This window comes from Xyrauchen texanus, chromosome 16 (genome assembly GCF_025860055.1).
Source record: "Xyrauchen texanus isolate HMW12.3.18 chromosome 16, RBS_HiC_50CHRs, whole genome shotgun sequence".
Classification (NCBI taxonomy): Eukaryota; Metazoa; Chordata; class Actinopteri; order Cypriniformes; family Catostomidae; genus Xyrauchen; species Xyrauchen texanus.
In genome coordinates this window covers 25,388,741-25,415,082 of record NC_068291.1, presented here as the reverse complement: position 1 = coordinate 25,415,082, position 26,342 = coordinate 25,388,741, and the positions used below count along the sequence as shown (strand labels likewise).

At 36.3% G+C, this 26,342-nt stretch overlaps 2 protein-coding genes across 2 annotated transcripts; both read left to right on the top strand.

Moving 5' to 3' along the window:
• Window positions 1–1,702: 1,702 nt before the first annotated feature.
• On the top strand, window positions 1,703–13,441 carry vgll2b (vestigial-like family member 2b). The gene is made up of 4 exons (XM_052145399.1): window positions 1,703–2,028; window positions 2,982–3,309; window positions 6,615–7,034; window positions 11,422–13,441. Exons 1-4 carry the CDS (start codon window positions 1,912–1,914, stop codon window positions 11,463–11,465), a joined length of 909 nt encoding a protein of 302 aa, XP_052001359.1. The 5' UTR covers window positions 1,703–1,911; the 3' UTR covers window positions 11,466–13,441.
• Window positions 13,442–21,292: 7,851 nt separating this feature from the next.
• Window positions 21,293–26,080, top strand: ctsl.1 (cathepsin L.1). The gene is made up of 9 exons (XM_052145398.1): window positions 21,293–21,366; window positions 21,548–21,648; window positions 22,882–23,024; window positions 23,121–23,318; window positions 23,636–23,827; window positions 24,092–24,257; window positions 24,860–24,965; window positions 25,260–25,361; window positions 25,944–26,080. The coding sequence occupies exons 2-8, from the start codon at window positions 21,549–21,551 to the stop codon at window positions 25,357–25,359; spliced, it is 1,005 nt and encodes a 334-aa protein (XP_052001358.1). The 5' UTR covers window positions 21,293–21,366; window position 21,548; the 3' UTR covers window positions 25,360–25,361; window positions 25,944–26,080.
• Window positions 26,081–26,342: the final 262 nt, after the last annotated feature.

Below are 26,342 nucleotides of genomic sequence, written 5' to 3'. Positions count from 1 at the left end.
TCTCTCAAACCTGAGCAAACACTTCAGAGACATTCCTCTCTGTTTAACGCTGCTGGATGAAATTCTGCACATATTCCACACAATTCTCTTAACATTCTAGAATGTCTGTCAAAACCTCCTGGCACTTAAGATCCAATGCGCATTTTCATATCTGGAATAATATCTGACAGTTTACAAATCAGTACCAAGAGGAAGTTATTTTTCCTTGAATAAAAGATTAACAGCTTAGATTTGGAATATTAATCTAAACTAGTGGAATGGAGAAAACATTTGCAGGTGCATGTTGGACTGCCCTCATGTTTGTTTAAGTGAAGGTGATAATGTGAGCTAGATTTGAGAGGAATCTCTTTGCTCAAGTGCTGGTATGGATAGGGTGTCCAGTCTATACCTCACACTCATGTGCCACCCTGAGAACCAGTGTTCTTCACCGAAGCAAATTAGCTCACTACATGATACTTTCTAGATACGCAGTTGAATAAATGAAATTTGAAATGAATTTGAACATTTTTGGTAACACTTTTCATTAATGTTCCCTTTTTTAAGGGATTATAAAGAGGTTCGTTAATGACATTAATAAATAATTTACAAATGCATTATAAATCATTAATATGCAATTATAGCAACATGTATAAAAAGGGTGACTTTTATGCAATTCCTGGCAAATAGTGATCTAGTTTACCTCACATGTTATAAATACTTCATAACACTTATTCAACATTAATAACATATAAAACTGTACCTTAATGTTAAGTGAATTACCTTAAAATACAACTATGAAGCATTTTTAAAGGGGTTGCCAACATTAGAAACCTGTACATAAAGTTCAGTATGGTTTAATGTTCATCAGGCTTTATGGTAAATGCTGTAAAGGGGCATGAAGATATGAAAAATGTTTTAGCAAAGTTTTCGCAGTGTCTGTGCTCTTTAAAACCATTCTTCTGACATCAGTGTGACAAGAAAAGTGACCAACACGAGTAAGTCAAGACATTACAGTATATAATGCAGTATAAACACAAAGCTGACTGTAGCTAAATGAAATAATCCCATTAATCCCACTATAATAGTATATTTTGAAACATTGTGACATAAATCATGAATAAGGGCACTTTATGTTTTCGATTTTTTTTAAAGTATGAATACATTAATAACCATGTAAGTTAAATTCCTCACTAGTTGGCAAGTATTAAATGAAAGTTGCCCTTTTAATGCATGTTGCCTTAACTGCATATACATTATTTATAATGCATTTATAATGCATAATGCATGTAAATGGCTCATTAGTCATTAATAAACCCTTTGATTAACCCTTAACATTAAGATAAAATGTAGAAAATTGTAACTCTTTACATGTCCAAATAATGTATAGTGATTACATTTTTCATTTTTGTTAATTTTTAAATATATTTACATGTAGACTATTGTTTAAACATGTAATCATTCATGCAAATTTAAAGATGTGCTAATTTGAGAGAAAAAAAAATCCAGAGTATTTATAATGCTTTTATTTATAGTGAACATATCTGTTCCAAAAAGCGGGTTCAGAAAACCCATCACATAAAAGCTTTGAGCATCAATCAGTGGAGATGAACAAGAAGGCCTGTCATTGAACTCAGCATATGAGCCCAAACTCTTTACGCACCGACATGCTCTGCATTGTGTGAATCACGCTGTTAAATTTTAGGGGGGGTTTGACATGTGAAGATCAATCTTGCGCACAGTCTGTGGTATAAACCAAAGCACAGTCCCGCGAGCGCAGCTGTCAGCGCGCACTAGGTGTGCATCACCGTGGACCACCGATCAGTCTTCGCGCGCTCTACTGACCGACACAGAGATGTTGCAGCGTTCTGCCTGACTTTACTTATCCGTTTCTCTGCGTTTCGCACTTGAAACAGAGCGCAAGAGTTTCCCTGCATGCGAGCCGAAAGGAGCGAGCGGGTTATCATGAGTTGTCTGGATGTTATGTACCCGGCTTATGGTCATTACGTACCGTACGCGACCAAAGCTTCAGCGATCATCAGCACTTTACCGGTAAGCTGGTGAAAACACATACAGCAACATATGACCATAATAATTACAAATAATAATAATTATATTTGGGTATATATGTTATATTTGGGCATATATGTTGCATACATATTCAAATTCCACTATAATGTGGGAAAATATAACAATATATGAACATACATTCTATTAAATGTTTTTTTTTTTTCATAAATTGCCATATACTGTATATTCGACTTATGTATGGGAAAAGTAGAATTAAAACATAATTAAGCAAAAGTTGCTGCTTTACAATGTTATTGTGCAAAGGTCAACTGCATTGTACAAATGCTCCTTTTTATTGTTTAAGCAATATTGTTTACACTGTAGAAATTGGAACTGTGCAGTTGTCACCTGTATGTGAGCTACAGTATATGTTCCTCATCTAACCCTTAAAACGACTTGTTGGTGCTACCTACGTCAGTTTGATTCAATAGGATTAAATCATATTTTTAGATTTTTGGGAAAAAAAGAAAGAAGCTAATTTAGATGCAACTACATGATGACCCATAAAGAAATTGGATATATGGCAAGTTTTGTAAAACACATATAAAATGTATTTTCATATGTCATTTCCACTGATTTGAAACAGGCACAAACTTGTACATATGTGCAATATATAAATACTTCAAAAGTCTACATATATTTAAAAATACTATATATATATATATATATATATATATATATATATATATATATATATATATATATATATATATATGCACTCATATTTGGCCAAATATATAATTTCTGTATGGGCGAACCAAATATATAATTTCTGTATGATCACAGTTGTTAAACACTCAAACACACACACACACACACACACACACACACACACACACACACACACACACACACACACACACACACTTGACGCAGTCACTGATAGGTAACAGCAGAGTGTTTCGCAATGGCTTTGAATCACTTCTCTTTCTTAGGCACCCATTGGTCTGAGAAACCACTCATCTCGTTGTAGGGATACGATGAACAGCATGGGATCCCCATGCTGCTCAGAGAGTGTCCTAATGTCTGCCAGGAGCTCCAGCTCGGAGGGGCCTTCCCCATCGCCGTACCCCTCGGCCGGACAGGTGGAGGAGGTTACGAAGAACAAGGAGGTTGGGGAGGCGGAATACCTGAGCTCGCGATGCATCCTCTTCACGTACTACCAAGGGGATATTAGCAGCGTTGTGGACGAACATTTCTCCAGAGCTCTCAGCACCTACATGGAGGCAGAGGGCAAAAAGAGGCACAGTGATCCCAGCACAGGTGAGACCTCATGGATAAAGTATAGTGGCATTGGAACACCCATTGTTTGGTGTGGTCTTTCATACAAAAAGTGTTATGAGAGAGCAATAAGACACAGACAGGATATATGGAATCCAAAGTCATTGCATTTTAAAGTACTTCTATGTATAAATAATCGCAACTTAGTGGGCTTTATTGTTTTCAAATGAACTGTGCAGAACTGAATCAAATTGTTTGATTTAAATAAAGCTGATTTGCTCTAAAGGGACAGTTCACCAAAAATACAAATTCTGTCATTATTTACTCACTCTCATGTTGTTCAAAACCTGTATAACTTTGTAACACAAAAGGAGACATTAGCCTTAGTCACCATAAACTTTCATTGCATATTTTTTCCCCAGGAATGTTGCTAACATTTAACCTAACTAATCTCCTTTTGTGTTGCATGGAAGAAAAAAGTAATGCAGGTTTGGAGCAACTTGAGGGTGTGTAAATTATTACAGAATTTTTATTTTTGGACAAACTATCTCTTTAAGTTGAATTTGAAAAAACTGATGAGGAAACATGCATAAAGAACCAACAAGCACTGCATCGCACACTAAATGGTTTGTGTGTTTACCTTAATGAACCTTTGCTATATTCTCAACAAGCACTTGGTTGCGACCCCCCTCCCTCCCTGAGAAATCTTCATCTGGCCTCTCAGACACTGCCTGCCTCCCAACAGATACTATGTTTATACATGGTGGTAAGCGCAGTGGCTCGAGCCTGTATCGCGTTCAAACAGCTCACAATGCAGCCAGTCAGATTTATTAGGACCTCGTCCACCCCTCCTCTGATCACGACTACATCACTGGTGTCTTTTTTCAGAGCCTAAATATAAAAGTAACGGCTGAAATAGGCACCACTCCACCTTCCGACATTCTACGAGGTTAGTAAAAACAACAGGTGGGGGCAGGAGCAGAGACATGGGTTTGCAGGTCTGTGGAGGTGGTGTTGAGGGTAAACTGGGTTGACATGAGAGGAGACAGCCACATGTGGTTCTACAGGATTTAAACTCCTGCCTTATATAGGCCTTTAGGATAGACAGGACAATGCTTTTTTGCTCTCTGTCTTCTCTTGGAAATGTAGAGATAGAGAGATTTACGGACAGCTGTCCGACACCTGTGTGTGTGTTTGTCTTTTTGTTTCAGTTTTATATTAAACTATTATTTATATTGTCAAGCCGCTTCTTGCCTCCTCCTTTCCGTAAATCTCTCTCTCTGTTGCACTGCAGCCTCCAGTCAGCCTTTATCCCTCTCTGAGGCTTGATTAGCCTGATTAGGGGCCTAAAGGGTACTAAAAAGATTACTAGTTTGGTTCAGGAATAGGTCCATGGGGAACTAGTTCACGTGGTGGAATTCCAGGGTTCCCACAACATTTAAACAATTTTCATGTGACTTTTCAATGACTTTGTGAAAAAAGAGGACCTGAAATAGTTCCTGGAACAAGGAAAAGTTCCTTTTTTAAGTTTTTTTCCATCAGTTACTTTCTAGATTATAACTCTTACGATAGCTGCATTGGAAAACGTAGGCAGCTGCCCAATCAGTTAATGGTTTAAACGACAGCGTTTCTGGATGAATTAAACTCTCTGAACAGTTTAAAAACACCTTATTTCATCCTACATTCATACAGCCTCCGGAGGCAGCATTTTCCAGTTTTCTGACACAGCTAGTGTCTTCAGGTTACAGTTTAAACTGGCCATGTGAGGCGTACTTGCTGTGTCCCTGCAGCCGGAGTAAGAGATGAGACGAGGCACACTTTAACTACGCAGCACACGCTGAACTCAGCGGACAACATGTTGTAAATGCACTATAAACCTATTTATCAACACAATGTTTTATAATAAAGGCTTTTATGACTCAACATAAATTACTGTACTGAATGCTCACTTATTTAGTTAAAAAAGACGTCTTAATGCAAGTTAACCATGCACTGACAGGCAATCAATATTTCCTTCATGTTAACTAGATTTCCTGAAGGTTTAATAATAGTGTAATAATAATTCAATTACCCACTCTTGATAAACATCTGATTATTTATAATCGTCATCCCAGGAAAAATGTGATGTAGTAATCCAGAAATCACTTTATTTTCTGTTCACAGTTACACAGTACAAACAGTACAGATTTAATAAAAACTCAAAGTGTCTCTCTATGTAATCACGCAGCAGCGCTGCTCACCCCTCAAATAATGCTCAGCTAAAAACGATTTATTTAATTGGCCAAAAATTAATTTTTTGTGTGCACAATTACTTTTACATGCTTTTTAAATACCATAATTCAAGCAAGGGCGGAGCTAGCAGGTGGACCACCATGGCCCGAAGCCTGGCCACCCAACTTGCAATTGCTGTTTTGCCCCCCCCGACAATACAACCACCCCCCCACCCCCCGCCCCCCTTCCGGAGATACGATCAACCCACTGTCCCCCACTGGACAATACAAACCCCCCATCCAACATAATATGAACAACCAACCAACCCCCCCCGACAATGTGCCACCACAGACACTGGACCATGCCCGACCACCCCTGTGAAACACTCCTGGCTATGCCCTTGATTACAACCGACTCAAATAGTCATGGAAAAGCATTGTGGGAACCTTGGAATTTCCTTCCTTTCTGCTCTCTAACTCACTGTTTTTCTCTCTTGCTCTCTCTTTCCATCTTTCATTTCTCTCATATTACTGTGTGTATTTCTGTGATGTGTGGTAAGCTTTTTAGAAGCAAATGCAGTACCACATGATTTAATCAAAAAGACATTTGAGGGCGTGGGCTAAGAATCATGTGACAAGCCTGACTCGAGAGTCCAAGGTGCAACAGCTCACAGAATGTGAACAAATGTGACACAAGAAATGCCATCTCAGCTGAAACTATAATACAATATTTGATGTCTTTCAGATGCAAATATAGACTGAAAATTAATAATAATTAAGAAACTGATAATTATTAATGATATTTACAATTGAGACAAATGCATCAGATGTTTTCTGCAAAAGAGTCATAATGGGTTTTTCATCCAAAAATGAAAATTTTGTAATCATTTACTCACACAAAAGGAAATGTTAGGCAGAATGTTAGGAACTGACATCCTCAGTCATCAGTCACTTTCATTGTATACATAACATATCTAATGAAATTGAATAATGAATGAGGCAGTCAGATTGAAACAACATGAGGGTGAGTAGATGATGACGTAATTTTCCTTTTAGGGTGAACTGTCCCTTTATTAATGTAAACATTTGCCCTTTGGTTCTCTTTGTCAGTTTCTCTTTTTTCTCTTTCCCTGTCAGATGCTTCGTCCTCGAGCAGTCGCCGCAATTTCCCTCCATCATTCTGGGACAGTAATTACCCATCTACACCCAGCCGACCCCACTGTGATCCCACAGGTGCTCCCACTTATGGAATGGACCCATACACCCAGGCCCTGCACCCAGGTCTGCCTCATTCACACACTCACCCACACCCATCAGAGTCCTGGAGCTACTCTCAAAGCCAGCCCTATGCTCCCCCACGGCCCCTCCAAGAACTCTACTCTCCTCCTGGGCTGGATCCTCACTACGGCCCCCTGCTGATGTCCACTGTCCGGCCACCACATCTCCCGACGCTGCCTGGGCATTATGATGTGGGAAAGCTTGAACCAACTTCAACTTGGCCAGGACTTCTTCCACCTGGGGAAGTGGCACAGAGACTGGCCCTCAACATGGAACCGGGTAAGTTGATCTGACTTAATATAATAATACAATATAATACATTTATCACACAAGGAGGGACATAGAAATGACCTGAAAAGTAGATGGGACACAGTATACTTTTAAGCTTGGCTAATGATGTTGTTAATTATTCTGCTGAGTTGACTGAAAGTATTATCATTTATACACATTATATATAGGGTGCCTGGTGCTGGTAACTGCAGTGGCTCCTGACATGTGACCCAACACTCATATTTTATTGGTCAGAGCATTTTATAGCTTGGTGAAGAAAAAAAAATATTGACACACTTACTGTAAAAAAATACATTGGAATATCACTTTGGTGGCATGCGAATGTTGGCTCCGGGTGTAAATCGGCTTCATAGGAATCATTTCAATAGGAACTGTTTCTGTTCAAAATGTTAATTGCGGTGAAAAACGAATTCGCATGAAGACCTTTATATTGACTACACAGTAAAGGTCCATTCATAAAGAATGCATTCATGCATTTAACAGCATGTTATCCTATAATGTATATACATTTTATACTGTTTGTTTTTACTTATCCTCCTGTACAGCACTTTGTGATTTTATCTGTGAAAAGCGCTTTATAAATAAACTTTACTTACTTACTTACTTACTATAACGTATAAACGATAATATATCTTTACAACTGTGCTGGGTCTCGCTGTATTTTCAGCATCTCACGAAGGAGTACATTGTTTTTCCGAAATCACGTATTGTCAGAGTATGTACCGTATTTGGTAAAATAGTATTTATTTTAGGTATGCCTCCAAATAGTATGAATAGATTATGGACATACTTTATCCAAGAGCATAAAGTATGTGCTAAACACAGTGTACACTAATGTGTACAATAGCACAATATTTTCATCCGAATATTGACTGTGGATTTTCACATTGAGGAAAAACAATGATGCTTTCAGAGGCTTTATATGGAGATTGGATGAAAATACAGAGCATTTCGAACTGTTCTGAGAGCAGTGCAGACAGACACCACACTGGAAGTTAAGACATTCACTAAGTAGAGAGTTTGGGAGCATCCTATAGCTTACCTATGAAGCCAAGTGCATTCAATCCAAACTTCCAGTCAAAAGATTAGTTTCAGGCTCCAGATGATGTTTGAACCACTCAACATAGTTGGCTGACATGGGACAATGGTAATTAGTACTTAAATTTAGAATTTATAATGTAAATTTTATTTTGACATGGTTGGCAGTGATTGGACGATGCTGGCCATTACTAGTATCAGAATTAATTATGCTCATTTCTGATTGGTAAAATGCTTTAGCTTGTTTGTTTGACAGTGCAAAGAGAGAATATTGAGATTTTGTTATTAAAGTAGAAAAAAAAAACATTGGAACAAAAAGTAAAATCAAGAGTTTTTTTTGATATATTGTTTTATATTCGCGCTCTTCCTAATACACATTGTTTCAAAGTAGTTTTGCAGAAAATCAGCTGTAATGTCTGTAAGATCTCAAAAACAAATGTATATCCAGCACTCCTGGAAACATAATAAACAAATGGATAACTTTTTTTTTTTTCAAATAATAATTTCACAATTTCACAATTTATTCCCACTGTCCAAATATGTGGAAATCAGTTTTTAGGAAACTGTTTGCTATAGAATTATGATTATGATTATTGTTTTTTACCATGTTTATTAGGGGCTACTGGTCACAAAACAAAAAGGGAAATGGTAAAGTTGTTGTTTTACATTGTCGTCTAATTTTGATAATGATTACCTTTAAAAAAAGTCATGAGGACAACCTTTACCCTCTACACAGTTATACCCGCCAAGGTATAACGGTAACAATGCTTTTGCATACAAGGAACACACAAGGAAGAGACTTAAACAATACTAAAACTACTTGTCCTACAGGTGAATATGAAATATAGTGACAACTTCCTTGTACAAAACATCTAGCAAGAAATAACTTGATACATTTTCTGAATTTTCACCCAGTTTATGAAAGAGTATGAATTGCGTTAAAAGCAACAGAGCCACTCAAGTGTGTTGCAGCCATGGGGACATGGGGGACACGTCCCCCACACTCTTTAAAAAGGTGATTTATGTCCCCCACACTTTTCCAAGCTAAACCCATACCGAGTCCAAATGGTGGATTTCTATACAGTATTTTTTGTGTTTTGTTTCTTTGGGCTGATTGAGCATTCATCCAGCCAATCACAGGTGAGTTTCATGAGCCAAAAACAACCCTTACATAATAGGCCATCAGTCAGATAGTCTAATCAGCGCGGCTCCATTCATTTCTACAAAGTTGCTTTCAGGGTTGGGGAGTAACAGAATACATGTAAAAGGATTACAAATACAAGTAACTATTTCACTACAGTTACAATTTTATTAGTTGGTAATTAAATTACAGTTACATTCAAAAAGTATTTTCATTACTGAAGAGATTACTTTGCATTTTATTGTCATTTGTTTCATGTAATATTTAGTCCTTTCAGATGGAAAACATTTATGCATATAAATTATGTGATCCAAAGTGCATTTGAACAGCGGTGAAACACTTTCTTATGTGTTACATTCATACGAGCAGACAGAGAAGAAAGTTTGAAGTAAGTTTGGAGCAGAAGAAATAAAAATAAACCTTGTGTAATTGTCAGCTTTGCGCTAAGCTAAAATGCTATTTCTAGCCATTTTACATGCACATGTTACCAGACACGATCATATTTTTTTATCAAGAAAATTCTCGTTGGATCATAATTTCTTTTTTTCTAGATTGACCTTTGATTTTAGGACAAAAATCTTATTCTTGATAATAATGTTTGTATTGTTTTCCTTTAAAATATAAAAAAATCCTTAAAACAAAATCAATTTGATTTATCTTGTTTTAGAAACACTGCATAAGATATTTAGGTTTTTCAGAGAATGTATTTTTAACATGTGTAATTTGTCTTACTGTCGCAGAGTTTTTATATTCAAAACAAGTGAACAAATCTACCAGTACTGAAGTAGTAATCCAAAGTATTTAGAATACGTTACGGAGTAATCTAATGGAATAAATTACAAATGACATTTTACAGCATGTATTCTGTAATCTGTAGTGGAATAAATTTCAAAAGTAACCCTCCCAACCCTGGTTGCTTTCAACAATGCTCATTTATCCATGTTTTTTATCGGCACTGATGTTGATCTAAATGAATAATCTAGAGATGAGGAACACACAAATGAGAGTTATTTATCGGCATATCGTTCTTGATTGGCAGCATTACGTGAAATGTACTGCAGAAAAAACAAACAAAGGACAATCCTTCTTTTAAGCACACATTGTAATTAGAGTTTATAACAGCGCATGAGTCTTAATTTAATTATGTTTTTTATATTTTGTTTGTGAAGTAATAGTTTAATTGGATATTTTTGACAATTCAAGCAGATTACAAGATCTGAGTTAAATAAGTAAAGCTATTTTTAATATCAGCTCTTGTTTTTTACGTCTATGTTGATGTGCAGTCTACAAACTGTAGGAAAAAAAGATCTGCTGTGTTCTTAGAACACTTGAACAGAGTGTGAACAGAGTGAAGTAGTCATGCATTTTTATACATGAATACTCACAGATGTTATTGAAACTCATAATTATTATAAGTTGTCTAAAAGTCAAGCTCAGTAGCTCACAAACTGTAGGGAAATTATAGATTTGCTTTGTCCTTATAATGCAAAAAACCTCTACTGAATTCTCTTTGTAGGTCTGTATACATACAAACTTTAAAGGATTCAAATTTTCTTTTGATTTGTTAATTCAGTGATTAACTAGTTTCACACATGATATGGTCACTGAACGAATCATTAAATGGATCTGAATTAATTTTGTAATGTAGTCTAAAAACTCAAGCCACTTGGATACATTTAAATCCCACAATGCACAAGCACAGAGTAAAAAATACAATTGTGCATGTGCACAATTGTCATAATAATTTATTCAGGATCTTTAATTGGCAAGTGCTCCACAAGATGAAGCTAATTTGGCAAAATGTTGCTATTATTTTGCAATACTAGAATCTTTAAAATACTAAAAATATTAAAAGTAAATAATATATATATATATTAATGTAATGCTTAAATCATACTTGTATATTAATATACTGTAATATATAATACTGCACTCTATGTGTTGGGTCTGTGCGAGCCACCTACTGAGAGCTGTGTCGTTGTCGACGACCACACTTTTAAAATGACTGCTAAACCCCTTGGAGCCACACAACACAAACCCTCTAGCTTAATGGCAGTAAATGAATTGTTTATTCATGGTTGTTGGTGCTTATTATATAGAGAGCTTGCAGCCACCATGGAGATTGTGTGTGTGTGTGTGTGTGTGTTAGCCTTCCTTGATTTCAGCCATTGTGTTTGTCTCTGCTTTGCACTGCAGGTCTCCAGCATCACAAGAAAGGGAAGGAGCTCTACTGGTTTTAATGAGAAGCCCTTTATCGACCATCCAATTAAAGCCTGAGTATGGCCCATTGTAGCCGAACTGTTGTTTCTTTAGCCCCATGCACACCGGCTCGGCACCAGCTCTGCACATGCTCTGAACGCGCTCCAAGACTATTTGTGTGCACCATGGAGATATGAACATAGGGTGATGAGAGAAGGCCTGGGGGGAGGCAGGGGTTCTTGAATGCATGGTCTCTCTCTTTTGATCTTTTTTTTTTTCTCTTTTTTAAATTAATTTACTGTGGTGTAAACATTCAGCTTGCCCTGTTTGGACATTCAATGGTGCCATGTACAGAATGATTCATGATGGGCATATGAAAGATGGATAGATTTTATGTTTGATTTTTTTAAATCTGGTGTTGACTGGCAAGCTGTATATATTTTATTGGTGGGGAGGATAATTGAACTATTAAGGGTGGCAACAACATGTTTTTATTGTTTCTTTGGTTTTACATTTTTTCATTTATGTACAGTATTTGTATTTAAATATAGTATTTATGTGTTTCAATTACAATACACTTATGGCCAGTGCTGTTACCGGTAGTTTTTATGTTAGTTTTTTTGTTGTTGCAAAATGTACCGTGATAACAGCTTAAAGATGAGAGAACTTAAAGTATTAATGAATCCTGTCCAGTTAAAATATATAGTTTCCAAGTTAACGAGCCACTGTATGGAACTGACAATATGATTTTGTGTTTTCTATGTTTAGGTCTACTTTGTTGAACTACAGATAATGAAGACACTTTCTTTGTTAAGCTTGAAAGTGTTTGTATTTCCATATTAAACATGTATTTAAAAATTATGTCATAATCTTGCTATAGCCTTATATATGAAATATATATATATATATTTCAATAGATATGAAATGGTAACTGAAATAAATTTTCAGGTTACATTAGTTTTTATCCAATCTTTGCATCAGGTGGAAATGGTTACTGATGACCAAATTGCAGCTTTCATGTTAATGACTGTAGAGAAGAATTATACATTAAAGCTTAAAGGGGTCATGACATGAGGAATCACATTTTCCTTGATTTTTTTGTGTTTGTGATATGTTAATATAAAACATACTTTATGTTTCAGAACTCAAAACTTCCTCCTCACAACAAAAGAAGCATTTGTTGAAACCAAGCTGTCAATATGATTCACTCTCAACTTCCTTCACATTGTGATGTCACACTGTGGTAGACATTTACATCTGACTGCCTGCACAACAACATATTAACACCTACTTTACCTTTAATAACATCCGTAGCTCACCCAGTAGCGGTGAACAGTGAGATTGCAAGAAGAGAGCAGGTCAGTCAAGAGCAGAGAGCCAATCAGGACAGTGGGCATTTACTGTTTACTGTAACTGAAAGGAGAAGCAGCACCAAAACAGAGTGTTTCTGACAGAGGCTTAGAATGAGGGTGGAAAATTATTATTTTTTACAAATATATGGCTGTTTTTTGTGCAAAAAAAGTTTACTTATATACTTCTATAAAGCCATGTCATGACCCCTTTACACATCAGTCAAAGACAGGAAGATCACAGACAGAAAGTCTGAATTAATTTGTGTTTGTTGGGGAATGATGGACAAATATTACATTAACATGACACTGCTTTACATTCAGACTGTTTTTATGTTCTTCTGGAAGGGAAGATGTTCCAGGCTGACAAAGTGACTCATGTCTGGTCATGAAATTATTCAATGGTGCTCTAAGACTCCCCTACCAAACCTTTAACATATGTCAGCCAGCTGGTACAAACTTTTCTGTCTGTTAACACGGCCTATTTATGTTCCCATTTTACCTAAAACACTGAAGTTGATAATTAATATATATGTGCTATATAAACACATGCTTCACAATAACTTAAATGTTAATGAACTTAAAACTAAGTGAATAGGCCAGAAAAGAACATGCAGTGAATTATTCAGATTCATGTCATAATTATGTTATTGCACTTCTCGGTGAATAAAAGCTAGGGGATAAAATGAGGAAGAAACATTTGTAATCAAATGTTATTTATAGCTTTGGATTATTGTGTGCGTGTGTGCGTGCTGCGTGCGTGTGTGTGTGTGTGTGTGTGTGTGTGTGTGTGTGAGAGAGAGAGAGAGAGAGAGAAATAGAGAGAGAAAGAGAGATAGAGCGGGCTCTTTAGGTTGATTCACATACTGCTCAGCTCTTGGGGCTAGTGTAGTCGACTATGCCATTACAGACAATGGACCCCACCTACATATGTGCCTTCACTGTCAGACCACAGTCTTCCTTATCAGACCACTGTCAAATGAATGTGTTCCTAAAGAAAATCCAACACCATAGAACAGACCAAGGGCCCAGCAACCTGTTCAAACTAAACCCAACATACAAATGTTGGTCCCAAATTATGAGTCCGAATTTCTTAGTGCAATTAGCTCCAAAGAAATGTCCAACCTAATCAATAGATTTCACATAACACAGTTTACGGCTAACAAGATTTACATAAATTCTGCAGTACAACAAATAAATTATATTGATCAAAGGTGCTTAATCAAAGCAAACCTACTCCGTACAAACAAGTAAACTAAACTAAAAACTAGGGATGAAATTTGGTTTGATACAAAATTTTAAATTAAAAGAAAACTACCGAAAACACAGAGAGACACAAAAATCTGAAATCAGACAAAACTATTGTGAAGCACTTATAAAAACACAATACGCCACAAAAAGCAACAACACCTAAACAACACTCTTAATGAAATTGAAGACTCAATTAATTATAATCAGTTCTGGGAAAAATGGAGCAGTCTGAATAAACAACAAAGCCAAGACATTGTCATACAAAATGGAGGATTATGGAAAGGCTGTTTAAAAAACATATTCAAAGAAATTTGGAACCTACAATAAAAAAAAATAACCAAAACACTTATTATATCAGATTACCAGAGAAGAATTGACAGATGTACTTAAGAAACTAAAACCCAGAAAGGCATGTGCCTTAGACAACATTAACAGAAATGCTGAAGCACAACATTAAAACTGTTCAATCTGGTTCTGCAAACTGGCTATTTTCCTGACACCTGGAGTATGGGCTTAATACACCCGTTATATAAGAGTGGAGACGAATTCAACCCCAATAACTACCGAGGCATTTGTGTAAGCAGCAATCTGGGGAATACTTTCTGCTGTATCCTGAATGCCCGGATACAGGCCTTCCTTACCAAGCACAATGTCTTGAGTAAGAGTCCGATTGGATTCCTACCAAACCACCGCACCACCAACCACATTCACACACTACACACGATAGTCAACAAGCACCTTCATCAAATTTATGCATGCTTTGTTGATTTAAAAAAAGTATTTGATTCCATTTGGCATGATGGTCTATTTTATAAAATTCTACAATATGTCATTGGGGTAAAATGTACGACACTATCAAATCTATGAATTCAGACAACAGGTGCACAGGTGGCAATAAAAGAACAGAATTCTTCACTCAAGGGCGAGGAGTGAGACAGGGCTGCAGTCTGAATCCAACTCTGTTCAACTTTTACATTAATGAGTTAGCAGTGCTACCCGGTCTTACTCTAAATCATTCTGAAGTTAAATTTCTTCTCTATGCAGATGATCTGGTGCTGCTGTCAGCTACTGCACAAGGGCTATAGCAGTACCTGGACCTGCTGGAGAACTACTGTCAGAACTGGGCTTGGACGGTCAATTTGAATAAAACTAAAAAAACTAAAATTATGAACTTCCATAAAAAAGCCAGATTACAGGACATCAGACACACATTCACTCTGGGAAACACTGCAATAGAACACACCCGACACTACGACTCGATCTAAAATCAGTTCAGTTCTTCAGGGGGTTTTGGTCTGGCAGTGAAAAAGAGCATTCTATTCTATTAAGGGCATATTTACCCAAATGGACATTCCTGTAACAATTTGGTGTAAAGTCTTTGATATTATTATTATGCGCATTGCTCTGTACGGATGTGAATGTAGAAACATTCTAAGAGTTCAGAAAAGAACATGTACTAATGCATGCCGGGACGATTTGGCAGACACCCCCTAAATTTGCATGTTGAAAAAGGATTCCTCAACTTTTGGACATACCTAAATTCAAGTTCCCCTAACACACTGCAACATGAAGCCCTTAAAACCTAAGAGCTGAAGCCTAAAACCAGTCGCCTTTGTCAGCTGAATCTGAAACTCACAAACCCACTAACAACTAACAAACACCAGTTTCTGATCTAAACCAAATCACAATAAACCAAATCATAAAAGAAAGCAAAAACTCATATTTGGACCATTGGGAAAATGAAAGTACAAACCAAAGCAAATTGGAATGTTATCGGGCCCTAAACAGAACATATAATCTGGCAGTATATCTGCACACTGTAAGAGATCCAAAACAGAGACGGATCCTCACCAAATACAGACTCAGTGATCACAGTCTGGCCATAGAAAAAGGCAGACAAAGACAAACATGGTGTGCACACTTTCTCCTTCAGAAACTGACAGGTGAAAGAGAAACACTTAATTGGTCCAATACTTCGAACTAGGGATGGGCGGATCCAGAGCCGGATTATCCATAAGGGCACTTGGGCCAGTGCCCAGGGGCACCAACCATTCACAACCACTAGGGGGCACCACATGACACAAGCTTTAAAAATATTTTTCGTAAATTGTTATATTATTAACTTGAAATTCTTGAAAGACCATACATAACTTGTTTATGAACACTAATTTAACAATAATAATAATAATAATAAATTATAAATAAATGAAGATTACATGACCACTATCACCCCCCAATCTGTCACAGTTGAGTTGGTCCACAACAATTACGCGCAAATGTGTCATTTTTTAACGGCTACTACAGAAAATAAATCAAAATCCAAAATGGACAGACGGCAATTGAGTGGTTTCGCAAAAAGAAGATTAAAGAAAGAGAAGGATGCTAGACGTTTAGCTACAATAAAAAATGTTCCAGGGATCGACAAATTTTTTGTTAAATCACTAGTTTTTTGGGAGAACACGGGAATTGCAGACACCAGCAGCACTAAGTCTGACACCACTGGCGCTGCTAGCGGGGGAGATGCAGCAGCTGCTAATGTTAGTCAGGGCGTCGGCGATGACCGCCAGGCGAATGAGGATATTCTCCTTGTCCTTGGGGGAGACAGGAGCGAGGAAGATTCGGGTGAGGAAGAGGACATTAATGAAGATAAATATTAGGGGTGGGACGGTACATGTAAGTTATTCGTATTGAACCGAAACGGTACGGGCGTCACAACTCGGTGCACGAATTTACACGGAGAATACACGGTATAAAAATAAATAAAACTAAATAGCGATACATATCGCTCTATTTCGCATAATGAACAGTCTGATCAAGATTGCAATGCTGGAGTGTGTGTGTGTTTGTGTGTGCGCGCGCATGATTTTTTTTTTGGGGGAGGGGGCCTTTTGAGGTATAGTGCCCAGGGGCACCACACTGTCATGATACGGCCCTGGGCGGATCGATCCTAAAATTATCGATATTTCCGATACTAATATTGTGTAGAAAATATCGATCCTCACACAAAAATATCGATTCTAAATATTTTATTTTTTGTATTATTATTTGGTTACCACGAACAATAATGATAAGCTACAAAGTGAAAAATACTTGTGCAGGATAGGAACAATTTCTTCTACTCATCTTAACTTAAGCAGACAAGCGCTTGTGCCGTCACTCGTTCAAACAAGAGGGAGCGCCTTATAGAGGTAATGAAAGACAATCAGAGAAACAGCTTCTGGTGTGTAGTCTAGGGCATACGTCGTGTGTCCTCAATTGTAGGATTTAGCAAATGCCCACATGAAATAACTGATGACACGTGTGGCCGGAACAACGAGCATTTGACCAGGAACTTTTTTCCATCTAATAACGCGATGCCGCAGCACCGATGAGTGAATTGTGTTTTATTATTATTATTTTTAAAAATGTATAGAGAGTCACTCTAAACACGCACGCAGATGCACTGGGGAGCACTGGCTAGACAGACAGTCGGACTGAGCTGATCCACCAATCAGAACGCTCATTTCAGACATGATTGGATATTTGTTAACCAATCACATTTTCCGTTTCAATAAGGGGCGGGACATTTCCAGCGTTTGACACACCTTCATCCCTGGAGAAACTATAATTTGCAATGCATATTTATTTCCCAACTAAACGTAAATATATGTATATACATTTAAATGTAACTTGTGCAATTAAACTTTGTGAAATTACTGCATGTTATTGCACCACTCATTTATTCTTTTTTTGCCCTTTACTGCTGTCCGTGGTGCCTTTTTCTCGTGATATCAAATAATTTATATTTCTAAGTAGGAAAACAATTTCACTATACACAGAAAAGCACATAATATTACACAAATAAATAAAAAAACATAATTTTTAATGTACGCTATGGTAATACAAGATAACGTGTTATTGTGAACATTACTACACTCATATTAATGCTTAACATTTTATTGCGTATTATGAATTAGTTTAGGCTATTAGTTATAATAATAATAATCAAGTATTAAAAATTTTCATAGTAGCATAATAAAAAGAACAATAATGACACCTTTTAATTTAAATACATATTTAACATGAAATTATATACCATTGAACCCATTGATTTACTATAGTAATATTGTTGTACTATCCATGGTTAATTGTGTGGTAACTATGGTTTAACTAAATACCATGGTTAAACTATAGTTACTGTAGTGAAATTGTTCATTTTTGTAAGGGTAAACAAAACAGAAGTCTAATAATTTTCTGTTTAGGCAAAACAAATTATAATAATAATGAATTGAATAATGACTAAAATTATTATTTTAAATTACCCATTTTATCCCCCAAAAATGTATTTAACAGAAGTATCAGTATCAGTATCTGTATCAGTGATATTGGACTTGAAAATATTGGTATCGGATCGAAAAGAAAATAAGTGGTATCGCCAATCCCTACGTTGAACCAGATTAGGTTTTCACAGAGCTCTTCAAATGATGGATTATTATTCAGATAACACATTTCATAATTGGGACCTGCTTTTTAGACCTATTTCACTAGTTCATTGTTTGTACAGAGAAAAAAACGGCCTCTGCTGGTAATTTATTGCAATGTTTTTCAAAAAAATAAATGCATGAAGTATCTCCCTCTGCAATAACACTTTGTTGTTACTCACTAATCTAAGACATTATTCACAATCTAGGGGAATCCTTAAAGGTATTATGACAGACTTTTCATTTTTGGGATACCTTAAACGTATTTAAGGTGTCCAAAAAAAGAAAATTCTGTCATCATTTACTCACTCCTATGATGTTCCAAACCTGTATGACCTTCTTTCTTCTGTAGAACACAAACAGAATATCAGCCACCATTCACTTTCATTGTATCTTTATTCTATAGTTATATGGGGTGAGTAAATTATGACAGAAATGTACTTTTTAGGTGAACTATCCCTTTATGAGCCACTTTGATTGGAAGTTGGCGAAAAAGTATTATATATCTTAGTTGTGGAGGAGATTGAAACAATCTAATAAATAAAATGTGAATTTGACAACTGCTATAGTCACATGGCTGGACAGGGCAGGACCGTTATATGGCAATCATGTGTAAGACAATAAAAGCATTCTTAAGTGAAGATATTTTTGTGGGCTTTTGTATTTTGCTTATGTAAGTGCTTGGTATTTTTCTTTTTTGCTGTTGTTGTTACATCTGTTTCTCCATGTTTAGTCAGTTGACATAAGTCATAAATGTAGTACTTCAGACATGTGATGTTCTGTTTAGACAGACAAGCAGTAAGAAGGTGTTTTTTGCAGTCTGGTGGCTTTTTGCCATGGTTCTCACTTGGTTCTGCATTAAGACCCAGATCTTACATTGGATATCAAGTGGTGACCCTACATAGCTGTATTTAATGTAATACAGTTTAGTTAATGGTTTTCAAGGATGATGGCATGTCACACAACCTGTCCATGTTGGCATCTGCCTAAGATGGCTAGCTTCTACCAAGTCACTTAGTGAGATTTTGTGAATTTGTTCCAAATTGCCCTATTAACACTGCCTGTTTATTTTTAAGTTTTAACCTAAAACACTTAAATTGACAGTTAATGTATGTGCAATAAAAAAAGCATGCCACACAATTACTTAAATGTAAATGAACTTATAACTAAATGAACAGGCCCGAACAGGTGAGTTATTCAAGTTCATGTTATTATGATGTTATTTCCAAAAACACATAGAGTTTGACTGGATGCCTTTGGCTTTAGCAACAAAAGATATTGGAGATTTTCTACCCTTCCTTTTAAAACATTTATAAGCCTATTTACAGTATATGGTTAGTTGCATTAAATCATTTGCATTCAGCATTGCTCTCCCATTGTCCACAACCCTATACATACAGACTTGAAATACATTTTTGTGTTGTGACCCTCCAGTTGAAAACCAACTCATTTACACAATACATTACAGCAATACTGGAAGCATAGACATCTACCCAGACATCCAGATACACAAACACAAACAGATACACACACGCTCACAAATGCTTAGAAAACATATAAAAAAGAAGACAAGATATCACACAAGAGCACACAAAAAGCCAGAGAGAACAAGATGAGGTTCGTACTTTTGTCTACCTCTATACAAAATAGCTCATTATCCTTTTATTGTAATGGGAACTGCTGCACGTCACCCTGACCTAAACAGCATCTAACCCACTTCTGCCCTGCTTCAAATTCTAGCGATTTGGATGTCTCATCTATTGTAACAGTGCAGAAACAGCTGAGAAAGACACATTAATGATTGGCCTCGAGTTCGGATGGTCTTGAGTGTATAGTCCACAAAATTCACGATGGCATGAGATAGTTAAATTATGGGATTATAGGATCGGATTACAAGTTATGAGAAAATTAAAGCGAGAAAAAGACACATACAAAAGGTAGAGGTAATAAACACGCAGAGAGGATAATTTATTTGGGCGAAACCTCTAGAACGCTGCTGGGGCAAACAGGATGTCTGGGGTTTGGTAAACGTTTCAAAGAAATCGAGAAAAGCTACATGTTTGAAAGTAGTCAGCATCTTCCCACTCAAATACCATTTTAAACTCACAGGAAATCAAATATTTAATTAATCATAATGTTTACAGGCTGAGTAAAATCCATGTGAATTTAAGTCAGCACATGACACAGACATGATTATGTGCAGAGAGGAACTGGGGAAAGGCTTCATGATTATTGCCAGGACAAAATCAGTTTTTTAATGAATGACTTTTGTCTATTGTTCTTGGATCAAATGAATTAAACTACAGTATGTCACATGCATCTTTTTGTTACTGGAACACTGGGAAAATATGCCACTCTAGCTAAATATTTATGTCCTATGTTGTACGTGTTGGCTTTGGAATAACAGCTTTTTCCTAATGCAGTGAGTGAGTTAATTAAAAACACAACTTTTATAACTTTTATACCTCAGAGGAACTCATTGTATTTTTTTACTTCCACTTGCAAAATCGTTATTTTATCCTTCTATAACAATAGTTACTTCAGAGGTAAACACACTTGCCATCATAAAATTAGCATATAGTAAATACATTTGGGGTGAAAAAACAACAACAAAAGAATCTTAGGTTGCTGTTTGCAGGAAATTCCAACATTATGTACGAATCAGTCACACCGAATGTGCTTACGTAATTTCCCATTTCTTTGAGCTCTGCACTCAGAACAACCCCCCCCACACAAACACACGCACACAAAGTTTATAGCTTTGTGACAGGCACCTGATCAGAGACACTAAAGTCTCCTATATAAACTCCTTCATTCTCACATACCAGCACACCACAGGTGCCTTTAAGACTTGAAGAGAACCTCCTGTACATACAACACAAGTAAGTGTTCAAACTCTGATATGCAGAATAGATGAGGAGGTTTAATTTTAGATTTCTATAATTGAAACCAAAATACTGTGTGTGGAGAAATGTGTGGGAGTATTAGAGAAGAAATGAAATAAGACAGTTGGTTCAGTTTCTCTATCTGATCTCACATTTTCACATCTCTTTCTCTGTGCAGGATGAGGGTTTTGATTGTTGCTGCTGCTGTTCTGGCGGTGGCCAGTGCTGCCAGTCTGTCTCTGGAGGACATGGAGTTTCGGGCATGGAAACTGAAATTTGGTAAGAAAGCATTTGGAAAATGTCCTTCTTAAATTGAATTAAACAGTGCAGGGGAAAATATTCTCCAGTTTCAACTCATTCATGGAATACCTTTACCAAACTAGCTTGTGAAACACTTAAGCAATTCAGACAACGAGGAAAAGCAGTAGAATTTTGTAGAATTTCAGTTATACATTGTGTCCTGTCAAAATTTAATTCTGAACATGTACAAGATATGGCATAATTTGACTCACCTGACAAAACACCTGACACAGTTGCAGAGTTATTTGCCCTGGAATTGTCAAGCAGGTTATTGAAGAAATGTTAAAATGTGCCTTTGTTTGAGTCCGAAGACAAACTGCTTTCTTGTTAAGAAGAGAAAACATTTATTTGAAAACATCCTGTTTTATATTTAAAAATTACAAATGAATGTTATGACATTACAATTTATGGTGAAATAGTAGAGATGACAAGGACTAATTTGGTAACACTTTCTATGAAGCCCATATATATAATGTATTGTAAAGGCATTCATAATGTCTCATAATATACCTTTTAATAAGTTATAACTTCTCATGAACACTTATGACTACAGTTATAATAAATTATAACACTTCCCCTATTCAGTTATATTTAAGAGTATAATGCATTATAACACAAGCAACATCCAATCTGAACGCAGCAGAGGCTAATAAACGTAATCGTATAAGTGCTGTCATGCAAAAGTAGCGTAGTGTAAACAGTCAAAAGGCTTTATGACGTGATCATATTATAAGTGGTCTTTGGCTGCTTTAAGTACAGTTACAAAAGCAATATCTTTTATAAACAGCCATAACATAAACATGTAACATTCAATACATTACAAGTCAACTTATACAATAGAAGTGACTTATAAAATATGTCTCCAAATAAGATGCACAAACATTACAGGTTATTGAATAGAGTCAGTTATATTATAGAATCAGTTAGATTTTTTTTATATATATATATAAATATTTAATATATATTAAGTGTATTAAATGTAATTAAAACGTCTTTGCAAAATGTTAAACATTTACATATTAAATTAATTATTTGACATATTATATGATTTCATTACATATTATTTAAACAATGAACATGAATTAAGCAGCATTTATTAGAATGAACTGATAACATTGTTAGTTTATTAAAAATGTTAAAACTAGTAAAACAAAAAAAGAAAAGCAGTTGTTTTAAACACAATGCATCATCAGCTGTGTTTGTGTGCATCAGGTAAGAGCTATAGTTCTGGGAAGGAGGAGGCACAGCGTAAATCGACCTGGTTGGCCAATCGCAAATTGGTTTTGGTTCACAACATTCTGGCAGACCAGGGAATCAAATCCTACAGACTGGGCATGACATACTTCGCTGATATGGTATGAAATTGAACAATAACTTCAGAAATCATCATAATTCGATTAGTAAAACTCATGACCAAAGTGACCCTTCTCTCTCCCTCTATCCTCTCACAGGACAATGAGGAGTACAGACGGGTGGCGTTTCATGGATGCCTAGGCTCCTTCAATACATCTAAGGCCCGTGGTGGTGCTACATTTGTCCAGCAGGCACATGGCATTGCACTGCCCGATTCTGTGGATTGGAGGGACAAGGGCTATGTGACGGACATTAAGGACCAGAAGGATTGCGGATCATGCTGGGCTTTCAGTACTGTAAGTCAGAACACATCTGAAAGAAACATCAATGCTACTGTATTTAAAGACAGATCTTATATGAAAAAGGGGTTTTAAAGATACGGTGCACAATAATTGCAACCAATAGGACGTTAAAGGGATTGTTCACCAAAAATGTGAATTCTGTCATAATTTCTGTCATAATTTATTTCTGTCGAAATTTGACCCTTATTCCATATTGGTACATCTCATACTTTAACATACAACCAATCACTGGCATAGTTTCACATAGATAATACTTCTCACATGATTTTTTCTTTGCTCTTTGCCTCTTTTCTGCCTCTTACATCTTTCAGACTGGTTCTCTGGAGGGTCAGACATTCAAGAAGACAGGCAAACTGGTGTCTTTGAGTGAGCAGCAGCTTGTGGACTGCTCTGGTGATTATGGGAACATGGGCTGTGGAGGGGGACTAATGGATCAGGCCTTCCAGTACATTGAAGCCAACAAAGGTCTGGATACTGAGGACTCCTACCCTTATGAGGCCCAGGTGAGTCCTTTTGCATGTTTGAGAGGAAAAAAATAAGTAATAATAATCCTGCTGGACAAACAAGTTTATCATGTTGCAGATTCCTCCAGATGAATTATTTTGATGAGTTTGGAGATAACTGATTTCATGCTAAACTATCCAGTCAATGAACTGTACCTCTCTCGCTCTCTCTCTCTCTCTCTCTCTCTCTCTCTCTCTCTCTCTCTCTCTCTCTCTTCCCCTCTTTTTTATTAAACATTTTGTTCATCAATATTCTCCACACAGGATGGTCAGTGCCGTTTTAACCCAAGCAATGTGGGTGCCACCTGCACTGGATATGTAGATGTCAACACTGGGGATGAAAGTGCACTACAGAATGCTGTTGCCACAGTTGGCCCTATATCTGTTGGCATCGATGCTGGACACAGCAGCTTTCAGCTCTATGAATCAGGTAACTATCATCTGACTGTTAGCTGCCTGTCATTTCCAAACCTTTTACAAGCATAGGTATAACTTACTAAAAGTAAGAATTTAGTCACCCTCATATCATTACAAACTTGTCTGACTTTCTTTCGTGGAAGACCAAATAAGTTTAACATAATGTACCAGCTGCTCTTTTCCATAGCATGAAAGTTAATGCGAACCAGGTGCTGTCAAGCTCCAAAAAGGCCAAAAAACTATATAAAATAATTATAATAGTTGAATATTTACCCAGGACACATATTCCAAGTGTTCTGAAGACATACTATAACTTTGTGTGAACAAAAGACTGAAATTTAAGTAATTATTAACTGAAAATCTTTCCCTGAAAATCTTGCTTTGCATGATTTGCTTTAAATAGCTCCTTTTCCTTTTCATGAAAGAAAGGCATACAGGTTTTGAAAGACATGAGGTTGAGTTATGTGGGTAAACTATTTCTTTAAAACAAAGAATACTGTATCCAGCTGTAACTCAATAGCTTTTACTGTTACAGTTTGCTATAGTTCTTCTGATTGTCAAGAGGAACTGTCTAATTACAAACTGATATATTAACTTAATGATGAACGTTTCTAGGTATCTATAGTGAGCCAGACTGCAGCAGCAGTGATTTGGATCATGGTGTCCTGGCTGTTGGTTATGGAAGTGAGGGTGGAGATGACTACTGGCTGGTCAAGAACAGGTAAACAAAAACTAGGTAGAGCACACAAACAAACAACTAACCAAACAAAAAAATATTAAGAAATCAAAGAATCAGCTGAACAATTAGTCAGCCATCAACCTGGCAAGACTATACAGAATAGTTATCAGAGTTGGAATTTTTGCATAATTGAACTAGCAAGAGCTGCAGTTTACTGCCAACTATTTCGCATTAAGAAACCTGTAACTAGCAGTTGAGTTGCTGTACACAATTTCACAATTGAAAATCGCGCAATACACAGGCAGCAACTAAACACTAATAATGCTATGATTTTAGCTGGGGCCTGGACTGGGGTGACAAGGGCTACATCAAGATGTCTAGGAACAAGAGCAACCAATGTGGTATTGCTACTGCAGCTAGTTATCCTCTGGTATAAAGGTGAGCATATCACTTACATGATTTTATGGTAATGAAAAATTGTATATTTAATTAACTTACATTAACAGGGATTAATAAAATTCTGTAAACAATGTATTGTTAATTGTTTGTTCATGACACCTAATAAATTAACTAATGTAAATAAATGGAACCTTATTGTAAAGTGTTACCATTACTATTATTATATATATTTAGGCTAATTATATTCTTTATTTTTCTACAACAGTTTTCTGTTTTGTCAGGCACCACAAGCTTGTGAAAGTTTTAGTCCTTATTTAGCGACTTGTTAGACAGACACATTTTTTTTAAAACATAGTGGCTTCAAAATTCCCGTTTGAGGCATGACTGTGTGTAATTTATGTTGTAGAACAAAACGTCCATGTATCTTCAAGTAATGCTTACCACAGACCATATTTTACTCATAATTTGAAAAACCACATTAAAAACCCATAGGAAATTCCAGAGGAAACCAGTAGCAAATTAGCCTTCTGTGTTTGCCTATAAATTGATGTCATGGCTGAACAGCTCTAATAAGAATGGAATAACTGATGTGTATATGTGAATTTGTTTTATGTTCTGCAGCTCAGGAAAGGGCAACATGGGATCAGTGGAGATTTAAACCGTTTGAATGATTCTTCAAATATACCTCATAATTACACTTTTAATTTATTTGTATTAAAATAGGAAAATGTTCTAATAAAAACTCCTTGACTAGGAGAACAATATATTCTTGTAAAATAGAGAATAAACATTTCTGAAAATGTATACATTTGTGTGGTGATTTCTTTGAGCTTTCAGTGTCTATAAAATGAGTGAAAAATACACTGTCAAAAACACAATGGAGTCATAAGGAGTGATTTCAAGGCTGAAATAAATATCAAAACATGCTTTCAATAAAACTGAAATAAATGATTAGCACAAAAATGTATATAGACCTGTGAGCTCTGACTGTGCTCTTTCTCTCTTTTTTATTGGTCTCAG